Source organism: Phaenicophaeus curvirostris, chromosome 9 (assembly GCF_032191515.1).
Source record: "Phaenicophaeus curvirostris isolate KB17595 chromosome 9, BPBGC_Pcur_1.0, whole genome shotgun sequence".
NCBI classification, from domain to species: Eukaryota; Metazoa; Chordata; class Aves; order Cuculiformes; family Cuculidae; genus Phaenicophaeus; species Phaenicophaeus curvirostris.
Window position 1 is genome coordinate 19,939,627 of NC_091400.1, and position 14,339 is coordinate 19,953,965.

Genomic DNA, 14,339 nt, shown 5'->3' on the forward strand with positions numbered 1-14,339 from the left:
TTCTGTGCCCCGCTGGCGCCCAGTCCAGTCTTCAGAGGCACTGCAGGGTATGGAGCTGAAGCACCACTGCCTTGGGAGAGAAGCGGAGGAGCCAAGCACTCCACATACAGAGCCTTTGCTTGAAGTGGTCCTGCAGTGCCAAATGATGCCACTTTAACCCCATGGTCAGATGATGTTCTCCAGTGTGAAGGACCCACAGTGTCTGTGCTAAGGCTAAGGGACAATAAATCTAACTCCCAAGCCACAGATCCCTTACTCTTTCCAGGTTAAACCTCAATACTCCCTCCCTCTCCCACGTTGGTTGGGGCCCTTTCTCTGAGCCTACAATGACAGGGAGGATTGGGCAGCACATGGAGCACAGTCAAAGGAAGACAAGTCAGTAATATTGTGAACAGTAACTTCACAATCAAAAGGCAGGTGCTTTTATTTAGAGAGGAAAGGTGGATTCGCAGAACTACCCATGCAAGGAGCTCTGCCATGGCAGGGAGGTGTCCCTGGCATTGTGTCCTTTTGAAAGTGCCAAAACCCTTTTGCTGCAAGAAAGTTTCCTGGATTCTGGAAGGAAAACTCGGAGAAGCTAATATTCACAGCCACGTCATCTCCTACAGGTTCTCTGTTGCTCACTTCTGTTTTCTTTCAATGTCCAGAATAATTGCTATAGTCAAGAGAAAGGAGCCGTGTGCCACAACTGCCAAGGTCCAACAGTGTCCACAGTAAGAGAGCTGGCAGCTCCGACAGTAAAAAAAAAACCCAGAGGCTCAGCTTGTTACAGGCAAGTATGGCACAAACAAATTCCAGCCAAATTTCTCCTGCTGGAAATCAATAAAAGGAGAGAAGCCCTGAGATGCATGCTCTGCCCGGCTGCTTCGGGGAAAGCATCGCCGGTGTGGCTCCCTGTGGGTGATGCTCTCGATCAGACAGGGCTGTGGCAGGAGTGCTGCTGGCAGGGGACAGTGGCAGCCCCTGCCCAGACAGCCATTTAGATTTAATAGCTTTCCTAAGGAAGCAATGATTCAGTGGCTACACCAAGGTGAAGGTGCTGACCTTTCAACGGCAGACTTGGGCTAAATGCAAGCACAGCAACTCGGGGAAAGCACGCTGACTGTTCCACAACATGGGCAGATCTTCCTGCACCAGCTGCCAGCTCAAGAAGCACCAAAGAGCCCCTAAATGGTCCCCAGAGGGCTCACCCTGCACAGGTATTGCTCAGAGACATTGCTCCCAGGGTGATGGAAGTCACAAAGGCAGGCTCTCATTCCTGGAGGGACCAGCCTGGACACCCACTCCTTACAGACAGCCCGACAAACCTGCTGCCACTGACATTCGGAACAGTGTTGACGAAGCACTGATCATCACATTCATTTAGAAATTATAACCTCTGCAGTTTCCTGTAAATGTACCTTGGAGCAAAGAAGTTAGGTGTTTTTACTCCCAAGGCAAGCAGCCCAGGACCTCTTGCATACGGCAAGGTGGGGGGACCAGACACATGATTTCTGCAGTGTTGCAGGCACTCTCAGCGCTCCTTCTGAAGGAACCAAGCTTTTAGACTTTTCCCTAGGGACGCAGTTAACTATCTGCTCCCCCTCCCCACCTCCACAGCGACATCAAACGCTGCCTAGGACACACGTCTAAGATCCCAGCTCAGGCTACATGTCCACCACATCCTATACCCTGTCCCCACCCAAGTGTACTATTTTGAGAAACATATGGCACGTGGCTTCTCCAGAACCCTCCACAAATGCAGGCAGTGCTTTTTAAAGTTGATATGCCAGCAGCGCTGATGGCTGAAGCATCCTTCACCGCACAAGAACCAGAACAGGCAGTGGAAGGTCGGGTTCCCCTCCCATAACCCTATGAGCCACTGGGACTCATCCTACACAGCAGGGAGTACAGACTGAGAGCTGCACAACTCTACGAACAAGCCCCCCTCTGCCAGCTAGATGAAAACACAGCACCAAATCCCGAACTGGCACCTTGAATGCACTGTCCAGTATCTCAGGCAGAAAAGTACCGCCCTCTTTTCTTGTCCCCAGAGCTGTCCCAAGCCTCATTGCTCCTCTGTGCTGCCCTGAAAGGCACATCCAGTTCCTCAGGCTCAGGAGGGAAGGTGGAGGGAGGAAAGGCAGCGGCTAAGAGGCTTAGCATTCCTCTGCACCGAGGGAGATTTAGAGCCTGGCTGGGGTTACCATGACGACACATCTGGCTGATGATAAATCCCAAAAAGCCCTGCTCCAGCAAGCACTGATGCTTTGTGTCCGGGAGGGAGTGGAGAGGAACCATGGGGACCGCAGAAATTCTGAAGTCACAGAGCCCTGCTTTCCTGGTGGGTTTGTTGTTATAATTGTGTGCCACCTGTCTGCTGATGCTGGGCCTGTTGCACATCCACACCCACCAGGTGACACGGCACAGGTTTGACAAAATGCCTTTCCCTGGCACAGGACAGAAGAGATGAAGGTGCCTAGGCAAATACTGGGAAATGTGTTCCAACCAATTCTGCAACCACTGCTCCCTGGCATGTGGGTTCAACGGTGTGTGAGCCGTGCAAGGCGAGACAATCCACAAGCAGAAAGGGGCAGGGAAGATGCACCTCTCTCTGCTCCGACACCCCTGTGCTCTGTTTCTCTTTCATAAAGTCAGGTGAACACGAGAGCACTAATAATATCTTACAGATGACTCAAGTAGCACTTTGTTCACATCCATAATGCGCTCTGAGACTCGTAAACAAAAGGCTCTCCATTAAGATAAGAAATCACTGGCCAGACACAAACATCTTCATGTGCATATTTAACAAACTGAATCGCTCACATGGCTGGCACTGTAGCTCTTCCCGTCACTAAAGAGCTAAGTTCCTTACCTTAGAAAATTGCCTCAAGTCCTTCCAAGTATTTCTGGTTTGTATTTTCTATCTTCCCCTCCACAAATGCTTCCAAGCCGCAGCCAAGCTCACCAGCCAGAGAGACCCCTTCCCCAGCCCCCTGCCAGACACTCAGCAAGGCTCGTCCCAGGAAGGAACAGAGGGCATCTCCAAGAGGTTGCCAGCACCAACCACCAGAACTCATAAGCCACATCCAGGCCAGACCTGCCTCATGTTTGTCACGGTCTATCAGAGAACATCCTCTGCAACTCACAATCCGCATTTTTGGAGGCCTTTGCAACCTAACCGGGGCAGCTGTGCCACAGGCCAAGTGACAGGCATCCACATTCCAATACACATTCAGAACACAACGCAGAAAAGGGCTCAACTTCAGCCTGATGTTTGATGCTCATCACTTTGAAAAGGGCTTGTTTATAATCGCAAATAATAATGATAAACATTTACTTCTAAGCAAATGTTAGAGAAAAGCTTAAAATCCTGCCTTTTGTTGCACCAGTTTAAAAAAAATCTACATAATCTCAATGACAGATCTGGAAAGATTGACTCAACAGTTGCTACAGGCTACTCATGCCATTCAGTGAGAGACTGAAAGGGGTAAAAATTTTGTAAGTGAGAAAGCAATGAGAGGAAGCCCCGGTACCCTCCCTGACTGTAGTCTCTTTCGGCTGCTTCTTTGGGACCTCCTCTAAGATGGCCTAGGGTCCTTGGCACCACAAAGGCACAGGGCTCAGCCTTCACACAACTCTGCTTTTAGAGCAAGGAAACTTCTAACTTCCAAAAGTGTTTGCAGAGATTTTAGCTGTCTCAGACAAACCCTCAATATCGCCTCCCCACCTCAGGGCCTTCCAAAAGGAGGCAAAAGGAAAGGGGGAAATAAGGCCGAGAGTCAGATGCTGAGAAGAGAGGATTCCATGAGTCTAGGCAGACAGCACATGGACAAAGAGGAAGGGATGATCAAAAATGGAGGAAGAAAGCAGAGTGCTTGGACAGCCTCTTCTCAAACGCTTGTGCAAAGCATGCTAGGAACATGCTGCAGGAACATCTTCTCCACAGAAATTGCCCCTGTGGACACAGGGAGGCACACTCTCTGCATTTCCTGCAGTGTCCTCACTGCCAGCAGCAGCACTAGCACAGCTTGGAGCAGCACTGCCAAGAGAACGCTCTGGTGGGACTAGCATTGCTGCCTCCCCAACAATGTCAGAACCAGGCACTTAGACTGTTGGATACTTGTATTTCAGCTAAGATCATCCTCTACCACTGAGAAAGGCGAGAGCTGTCTGGCAACCCCCATCACTAGACTCTCTCTCTCTTCCAGCCTTACCATTCACAATCCAAAATGATTTAACTGTCCTTGGTTTTCACTCAACTCGCTCCCAGACTTGCTAGCAATGACTGTTCACTACTTCTGCCCTTGTAGAGATTACTATCAAGAGGGGCAAAAACTCATCTACTTAATCCTCTTTCCTCATACTCAAAGACAACCAGGAAGGATCATGACAGCCAGATCCTTCTGCATGATAAACGACTCATCTTTGCTGGGCAGTTCCACGGAGGTCTGGCAGATTCCAAGGATTATGATCTCAGAGGAGTCTACACATAATATAACTAAGAAGAGAATGGATTCTTTGAAATTTTGTTTTCTTAATTACATGCAGCTCAAATCTCTGGTAAACTTTACAAGGGGAAAATGGCTTCCCTGGGTGGCAGCAGATTGTTTCACTTCAACCGAGGGTGGCAAGACCCTGCTGGAGTTCTGCAGCAAAACCAGGGCCTCTGGGGTTGTTATTGATAAAGTAAAAACAAGGCTGATTCATTTTTTCCTCTATAAAGAACACAGTTCCTCAGCCTTCCTTCAAGCATCCCAAATAAAAACACTGCCCCTCTTGCACAGGACATACACCGTGGGGGCACACAGCCGACCAAATGATACTCGGTGCTTTCTTTTAGCAGTCACTGTGTCTGGGCAGGCCCTGAGCATGGACCCAGACATGGCAAACAGGCTCTCTGGGACAGCAGAGTTAATTTTACACCTTCACACAGCATCCAATCTTCAAACCGCTACCCTGACCACTCTAATCCAAGCATTAAGATAAGGAGCTACGTGTTGAGATAACAGCCCTGAAACAGAGCTTTCATATCAAAGGCCAAGGAAATGCCAGCTGTTCATCACTGTTCCATCCCCTGCTCTCCCCGTGGCAAGAGGTGATCAGCAAATCCATATAGTTATTGCTTGCTTTTAAAAAAACACAAATTCATTAACCTCTCGCAGCTCTGCAATCAGAGAGCTTCTTTTAAATGGATGAATCTGTGGTTTATCTGCTTTGCCTGAGATTCTATGCTTACTGATCACGGATTATTCCTCCATTTCACCCTGTTAAAACCCAAACAAAGCATCTTTTGGAATTATCTTGTCTGGGTTTGTTTTTACCGTCACTAGAGCAGCCTTTGTTCCAAAAGCTTTGCTAACCTACCCCCATTTGCTCACACGGGTCTCTCACCTGCATAAAGCCTACTGAGGTGAGAATCACTCCCTGTTTAGACTCGAAGGTGCAGGGCCTGCTTAGGACCAAGATAAGACTGTGATCAGAGCATTTTAGCCCCTCAAAACACAGGGACGCTGCAGCAAAAGGAAGAAAATTGTAGCATTTTCCTTAAATCTGTACAATATAAAACCACTGTCTGCTCAGAAATGTTTGTTTACAGAGTTACGGTCAGAGGGGCTCTAAAGAATTACTAAAGAATGAAACAAGTAAGTAAATAATGGCATAAAATAAGAGCTGTGTCAGGCATGCAGCTTCAATTGAATTGAAAAGACAGAGTTAGCTCCAAACCTCTTCTTTCTCCTGTCTCACTCCCCTTTCCACCACAAAATCTCTCCAACTTTCCTATATCTTTTCCTAACACTGTGTAAGGTGAGAGTGATTGCAAACGAACTCTTTCATTCAGATTAAATGCAACCTTGACTTCCCTAGCATACCACACACACACCGAATCTGTCTGGGGCCTGCAGTTATTCTGGAGGATTTACCTCTACATCAGATACTTTCATGCGAGTGCCCTCTTTTCCCACAAATATATCATCAATGTCGACGAGGATGTAGCGATCAAGTGTCAGGCAGAGGCGCTTGCCAGTCAAGTAGGCAATGGCATCCACGAAAATGAGTTTGTGCAGCCAAAAATTGAGGTTGTTGCCAAAGAGAACCCGCTGGATCCCGTCATGCAGACCCAGGTCCTGCACCACTGTGGCATGCAACGCTTTGTGGGTGGCCAGGTGAGGAATAGACTCAGAGGACTTTGTGCTGGCCAATAGCACCGGCTCGTAGGTGCTGTGGTTGGACTGGAACACAGTCCAGTCATCGCCAGGCAGGGGACCCTGCTCCACCTCGTTAGCCCGTGTGACATAGAGCAGGGGAGCACTCGGGTTGATGTGATAGTCCCGCAGCCCCAAGTTGGAATGTAGGAAAAGGGGAAAACCCTTGAGCTGTGCACTGAGCAGGCTGTTCTCATTGGCTTTGAAGAAGCCTATAATCCCCACTCCATACTCTACACAGTATTTGTCCAGAAGTTCTCGGTTCCAAGCATCCAGGTTCACATACTTAAGGATGTTCTCATAGATAATAAGAGCGTAGCGCCCCCTGTCTTTGTCTGTCAGGGTGGGCATATCCCCTTTGCCAGGGGCGATCTCTGTCCTGTATTTAAACCGGCTGGATTCAAGGATGGCCACTATTTCCTGCCCCAGCTGGGAGTAAATGCTCTCCACAAAGACCAGCACCACAGGATCTGTGCGCGACGTGTCCACAGATTTTGTGAGCCTCCAGCTGGCTTGGGGTGGGATCAAGACACGGTGCTGGTTGCTGCAGTCACTGAAGGGCAGGGGTGGTGGCTCCTTGATTTTGGGGCTGTTGGTGACATAATAAGCCAGGAAGCACATGGAGATCAGGCTGAAGGCGATGAGCAGCAGGATCAACCTGTGGAGCTCCAGCTGTCGCACGTGCCGCACCACCTTCCACAACTGAATCATGGTGAGGCGGGCTGCCCACCCCCTCCTCACACTGTGCACCTACGGCGCTCTTGAAATCTCCAGTGCCGCCACAGCAGCACCCAGCAGCAGCTAGCAAAAAAGAAACAGCAGCTGCGGAGAGAGACAAAGCTAAAGCAAACAGCTACAAGGCGAGACTCCCAGGGTTCTGCCATTTATCTCAGGTAACCATGGCCCTCAATTCCCATCGCTCATTGCGTGCTTCCTTCTGTGACTCTTCTTTAGCTTGGGAAAGTCCTTTGGAAGAGTGCGCTTTCCTGAATCTTGTCTCCTGCAGCAGATCAGTCTGTCATCCTGCACACAAGCAGCTCCAGCTCAGCCTTCCCAGGCACCCTGTTTCTCATCTAGCTGTTCTGCATTCACATGATGGCATCTTCTCTTCACATCCTGCAATTTAAAAGGAAAAAGTCAATTCTCAGTATGGATTCACGGTATTTAATGGGCTTGAAATGCAACAGCAGGACCAGCAGGTGCAAGGTGAGCAGCACTGCTTGCCTGCCAGCGGAAGTGACGCACAGCATTTGTACACAAGCTTGGCAGAATAACCATAACAGCCCTTGGAAGAAAGGTCCTGACATGGGGACTCACCACTTGCCTTGGGTGAGATGCTCACACACCGCACGTAACAGAGCCAACACACATGGCTTTCCCCCTTTCCTCTCTATGCCACTGAACAAAAAACATGAACCCCTTTTACTGTAGCCTGTATTTCAAAACCAGCAGGGGAGAAGAGAGTCCTCACATCCTCTGCCTTGCCCTGTTCTCGTACTAGTGATGATGAGTCCAAGTCCCTGTCAGTGACTTCCCAGGCCCTCTAGATACTGCTGTCCAGATCCCAGCAAGGTGCCTCAAACTCCCACCAGCTCTCCTGCCCATCAGCTCCCCATTTCCATGGTTCTCATCCCTCTCTGAATGCCACTCCACTTGTCCAGGGAGCTCACTTTCTTCCAGGGCTTCCAAAACATGGCTGCGGGGAGGCACCATCCCTCCAGCACCACAGAGCCACAGGCACACAGCCCGCCCACACACTGCACACCTAATCGCTGCCAACTGATTCACTGGCAACTGGTAACAAAACATCTCCTGAAACCTGTCTCCCCTACCCTCACACGCTGCTGAAGAGCATATAGCCAGTTCTAAACCACCAACAGCACAATGTAAACTTGGGTTGGTCTCACATACGGGAGTGCTCCTTGCTACAAAGCGCTCTCACCTCCCATTTTGTGTTTATGGCAGCAGACTATTTCACCATATGTTGTTATTTTTCTAGGATAAAATGCTCAACAAAGCCAACAAACACCAAGCCATCTAAAACATAAACACCAGGGAAAGCAGCTAATTTGCTCCTTAGTTTAAAAATAAAATCAAGTTGCTGTGTCTTCTCTCCCGTACCAGAAGTGTGACTTACCTACAGCAGCAGTGCCCATGCATCCATCACCGGGGCACAGGCACAGCGTGAGGAGCACCCACTGCTCCTCCCAGCACATCGCAGACACCCCAAATACCAGGTGCTGCTCACCAAGACAGTCATGGCTGAGACGTACAAGTTCAACCTCTTTTTCTCTCTCCAAACCTCACTTGCTCACAGACCCGCGCTCCTGCCGACACATGCTCCACGTGAATGACACCTCTCACCACCTGCTCGGCTGGTGCAGCTCACAGTGCCAGCAGGCACAAAGGCAACCATCACAGAGAGTGACTACCAAAACAGTTCCTCATCCTTTCTTCATTCCTCCCACTTTGGAGCCTTTTTGTTACTATCACCCTGCTAAACCAAAGAATATTAAAAGACAAGTTTGTCCATGAGTTTGAGACAGACCTAAGGTTTTTATACAGCAAAATCCGGGTTTAAGAACTAGCTCCACCAGGAAAGAAACTACTTGTGAGGCAGATGCTTATTTTGCTCCACCAGAAAAGAAATCACTTGTGAGGCAGATGTTTATTTAGTAATGTGCATTACTAAACAGCAAAAAATCCCTTCTGAGTCAGGGAAAATATCAGGTCACAGATGAGGCCAGAAGTCCCACTCCAAAGACTCCCACCAGGCTCTTTTCCAAACTGCCTGCACAGCTTGAAGCTGAGACAAAAACCCCCAAGCTAATTTTCTATGAAGAGAACTATTCTATGATATCGCTAAATTTGTGACAGTAGATGGAAACTAGTCAGAGTGCTGTTTACACAAGGCTTGTAATGATCGTTATCTTGAATAAGCTCTATGCTATGAGCTTGGCGGAGCAGGGCCTGGCTTGTGTGGGGCACACTGAAACCTTAGCCCAACAAAGCCTTCAGAAGAGCTGCAGACTGTGACTGTACAGAAACCATTTTCCACTGGAGATGCTGAGACACAGCAAAGGCTAGTGAAGAGCACGCTGCAAGGCAGCGGATGAATCAGGATTTTAGAAAAACTACAATGCTCTGCTCCCCAGCCTTCAAATGGATGAAGTCCCCACCCCAAGCGGTGCTCTGCAGTGACAGAGACAGCTCTCGAAATCACCACAACCAGTGACAATGAGATGTGCTGCTTCAACCCCAGCAACCTATCATCTTTCAGTTTTATTGCTACATACTGTTACCTTTCTATTGGGAAAAGCACAAGAGAAATAAGGGAAGAAATTACTGTGCAAAGGTGTAAAAAACAGAAGTCAGTGTTTTTCCTTTTCTGTTACTAAACCGACAACTGATTTTGAACGCATGATTCAGGACTGAGTGCAGGACACAGCTTCTAACTCCTGCTCAAGGCCAGCCCAGTTCCAGTGATACACTGGGACTACCAGTGCATTGGCACATTACCCAAAAATGTGTCACATTCCAAAAGCAAGCATGAAAATAACCTTTTTGCCCTCCCCAGTGATTCTCTCCCATCCCACTGACTTCGTGAGGAAGACCTGGATGCTGCCACCCTCATGCTATGCAACACTGGAACTCCAACTGCACTGACCAGAAGAGGTAGGAACCCGTGGACGTGGATGGAATTCAGCAGGGTAGAGAGGTTAGACAGAAACATATAACAAACGCTGGATCTTTCTTACGAGGTGAATCCCCTGAAGGACACAATCTATACACAGGTACACCAGCTGCTATGAGGTGTGATCTTTGTTCTACTCCTGTGTAACAAATCCATGGAAGACTCTGCTCAGATTCCTACATACTCAGTTTTGGCTGAGAATTGCAAGGCAGTGTCTTCCCAAATAGCTCACAGCCCTTAGGTTTTTAAGCCCATTGGATAAAAAAAAGAAAAATTTGACTATTCTGGATTCAAAGCTTCATTATGTTAATATGTATTAGACAAGAAGCTGTATTGTCAGGAGAAAGAAATGCAATGAAGGACATACAAGCTCAGGAGCTCGTGCATTGCCTGCAGAAATATCCAAGCATTTCTGGGGTAGAACTTGTAAGATAAACACCACAGAAACAGTGAAAACTGAAAGTACATGGATATATGCGAAAGCCTGGCAAAGTACTGTACTACCTTTAAAACTCTCTACCCACAAAACACCAACCTGGAGAACACTTCTCTTCCCTGGTTACACTCCCTCACCTCTCCAACTTGAGTTTCAGTGTTGAACTGGGTCTCTATTTTGCCAAGAGCTGTAGTTTCAGTTTCCTGGTTATCGGTTTAAAGATGAAAACCACAAGACAACTGGATGATTCTCTGGAATGAGGATCAATCTGGAGTTTACGCGAGGCTGCTACACCTGCAGTGCCCAGCTGAGGGGCGCGAGGGAGAAGAAACCCCTTTGCCGGGCACTTGTGAATCACTGCAGTGTTCCGATAACAATGGCTCCTTTCAACCCTCTAGCGAAGCTACTAAACAAGCCCCGTTTGTTACATGGGCAAGATCTAAAAAACCAAATTAAAAAAAAAGGCCAGTATCAGATTGCTGCTCAAGAATCTGTCAGCTCCCATCTCTTTAACAAGGCTTCACAGCATGAGGGCAAGCCAGCTGGCATGGTAGGCACTCGGCTCTTTGGGGACCACATCAGCTGGTTTGGGTTCAAATGAAGAGAGAAAAAGCAACAAAACAAAAATACCAACCAAAATTTGTATTAAACAGTGAAAGAGCTGTCAGAAACCACCCATCCCCAAAACACAAAGCCCAGGATGATCTATACCATAAGAAAAAAGGAAGAAAGGAAAAGATCACACTGAAAACAGCGCCTTCTTAAAGGAAAATACCTGTGTCCTCTTTTGAGATCAAACTCCTTAGAATCTGACACCACAGACTCCCAGTTATAGAGATAAATTCAGGTCCATTCCGACCTCTGACTGCCTGAGTGTGAACTGCGAAGGCAGCAGTCAGGAAGCACAGCAAGGATGCAGCTTTTTGCAGCTCAAGGACGCAGGCTCAGCAGGCTCCCGTCCTGCCAGAGAAGCGTTGCCAGATCGCAGCGCATTGGCGCTGAGGTCAGCTGTCCGGCAAATCACCCACATTAAGACAAACATTTTACAAACTGAGATATTCTGTTTCCTGGTGATACGCAGCATTAATGTGAAACTTAAACCATCTGGTGAATTATCAGCTGCTAAGCCACAGGGCAACTGATGTGATGTGACAGCAAGATAACAATCAGAACTGTGTGGTTTTCATGTGTGACCCACAGATATTTCCAGTGCCTGGAAATGAATGCGGAGGACCAGAATAAACGCTCAAGACCAGTACTTGCCCAAACCCAGGGACCAGAATGTGTGTGTTTGGGGCTGCTGGCACATTACGCCAAGGCAGAGGGAAGATAACAGTGTCATATGACAATTCTATCAAGAGCTTCAGCCATACCCAGTTCTCCTTAGCTGAGCAATAGATCTCACCACACTAGAAACCAGTGTCATGAGTACTTTTCCCCAGCCCTTTTTATTATTCATAACATAACCCCTCTTTCTGGAATGCTCAGCTGCAGGGTCTTGCCTTTGTCCGCAGCAACTCTAATTCGAGGTCTCTCTGGCCGTTCCTACAAGACTGCCTTGGGCCCCGGAGGGACAGCAATAATTGAGTTACACAGTAATCAGAGAAGGAATCTGATTGATTTTCCAACCCATTCCACTTTAATGGTGTCATCATAATGCAAAATTCTTTCCTCTGCGACTGTGAAACCCTGCAGCCCCTCCCTTGTTTGCAGTGGTATCTGTATGCCAGGCTCCCAGGTACAGCCCCATCCCTCATGAAGGAGGGGAGCCTGGCAAGTGCACATGGAGCCACACGGCAAATGCATTAGTGGAACCTCAGGAGAAAAACGCTGGTTGTATTTCACATATTGGATAAAAAAATACTGTGGGAATTGCAGACTCATTGTAATGCAACCACTAGCCAAGCGCATTACTGGGTTGCAGGCGGGTGTTTCAGCCTGCACTCACTGCCTGTCAAACCCTGCAGCGAGAGACTGCCCAAGGAATACAAAACTGAGATCAAAGAGGCAAGGAACACTGCCGGTGCCCATGCTGCTCCAACAGCCGGGTGGTGTGGCCTCCAGCCAGCACTGTGCTCTGCTCCAGCAGGTCCTTACACAGCAACAGGCTCCTTTGGTGCGGACCTGTAGTAAGCAAAAGCTTCCAGCTGGCTTGGAACCTGCCAGTCTGATATAAGAGGAGACCTGTACAATGAAGTAATAATTGGTTTTATTTGCTTATTATCTTCCCCAGACAGGTATGTAACTCCGCCTTCCTCAGGAGCTGCAGTCCATGCTCAACAGGTCCACATGAATTCCCCTCAGCCCAGCCTAGTGGGAACCCAGCTGCAAGCTTGCATTCACTCTCAAGCCAGTACGATGAAGCTTGAAGGCACCAGGGTGGCACAGCTCTTGGAGTGGCCAGCTCACTGTGCCAGGCCAGCTCCTCGGGGATCCCCCGACTCCTGCAAGGCTCTTGCTGTTGGAGTGCATGATACAGCCCTTCCTCTGACAACCTTGTTTACAGCACAACTTCGCTCTCTTACTCCTTCAAAGTACAAAAAAGGTAACAACAGGTTTAGCCCTTCCAATGTCATTGGCCAAGCACTACCTATGAGAAATGCAAACAACCCTCTTACTCTGGAAATGAAAGTGCCTCACAAAAGCTTGCAGAAAGTATCCTTTGTAGCTCCCTGCCTTGTCCCCATCACACCACAGTTGCTACTTTGTGTTATTATAACTAACCTGACTTATTTTCAGCAGCAAGGGGATGTCAAACTTTTACATTGAGGTATTCCCTCCAGTTGAATGCCACCATCACAATGTCTTACCATGTCTTGGCAGAGGACAAATGTGGGAAAGGGAAACAGCCATTGTCTTGTTTTTCAGATGTGCAAATCAGGAACCCGAAGAACTGTTTAAAAAAACAGTCAAAGTTTCAGCCTTCCATTGTTGCTGACACTGCCTACTGAACACAGCTATACTCACCTGGGCAGCTACACACCTTTGCTGGAATGGAAAGGAACAACCACAGGTATTGTGGCAGCAGAACTGCTCACAGGAGTCAGAGCTTTCCTCCAGTGGAAGGGAGGGAACTGCACTGGGGTTGCAGGTCTCTGCAGTACCACTGCTTACGAGAGAAAGGAGGCACTTTCCACAGAGGTAACCAAAGGCGCATCCTCACTGCTTTACTTCATGTGCTGCTGAAGCTCTAACACGGGTACCAGGCTGCCACAAGAACTGAAGTTTCTTTCTGGACTTTCCCTTCCTTCTGTTTAGCGCTCTTCCTGACACAGAGGCCTGCGTGTGCTTGGACTCTCATCCTTTTCCCAAGCCAGGGGATGATGTGAGATGCCAGCTCCGTTCTGCAGCCGCCTGGAGTGGTGGGAAGAGAACTGGAGTTGGTGCAGTTCAGAGCATACCACACCACAGGCACTCCAAGCTGCTCTCCAAACCCACACGGGTGGGAAGGGAGTATCTCAGTCACCCAAATGGCGGGAAGACCCCATCTTCACCCTCCTCCTCACATCAGTAATCAACAAGTATGCTCTATCATAGCAGAACATCTTCAACTCAACTGTGAGAACAGGAAAGAAATGCAGTTCCTTCCGCATTTGATATGGACAAGGACCAAATTTCCATTCCTGCACATGCCCTGCTTATCACAAAGCAGACGAATGATCCTGCTGCAGAAAGCAAAACATCTTCTCTGCTGTCTTCTCTCCAGTAACTTCATCATGTGGGCAAATACAGTCAAACTGTGGCAAAACCGAGACAACTGGATGTCAGACAGTGGTGAAGTGTGTTAATACAGAAATGTACATTATAAGCGTTGATCTGCAGCTGCTGTGAAAGCAGCCTCCCCATCCTTTGAGTTATATGTGAAAAATTTCACCTCAATTAGCAAGAGACTGCTCTGCTCTATTCAATTACATCCTCCTGTCAGGTAACATAGGAGCTAATCTTCTTAGGAGGAATTTCTTTACTGAAGGGGCTGTCAAGCATTGGAAGAGGCTGCCCACAGAGGTGGTTGAGTCACCATCCT

The 14,339-nt window shown here is 48.3% G+C and overlaps 1 protein-coding gene across 3 annotated transcripts in view; it reads right to left on the reverse strand.

Moving 5' to 3' along the window:
- Positions 1-14,339, reverse strand: part of NDST2 (N-deacetylase and N-sulfotransferase 2) — a 92,520-nt gene that overhangs the window by 16,735 nt on the left and 61,446 nt on the right. For all 3 annotated transcript variants that reach the window (XM_069863680.1, XM_069863679.1, XM_069863678.1), the window contains exon 2: positions 5,904-7,301. In XM_069863680.1, coding sequence (XP_069719781.1) covers positions 5,904-6,896 — 993 coding nt within the window. In that variant the 5' untranslated portion in view covers positions 6,897-7,301. The remainder of the gene's footprint in view (positions 1-5,903; positions 7,302-14,339) is intronic.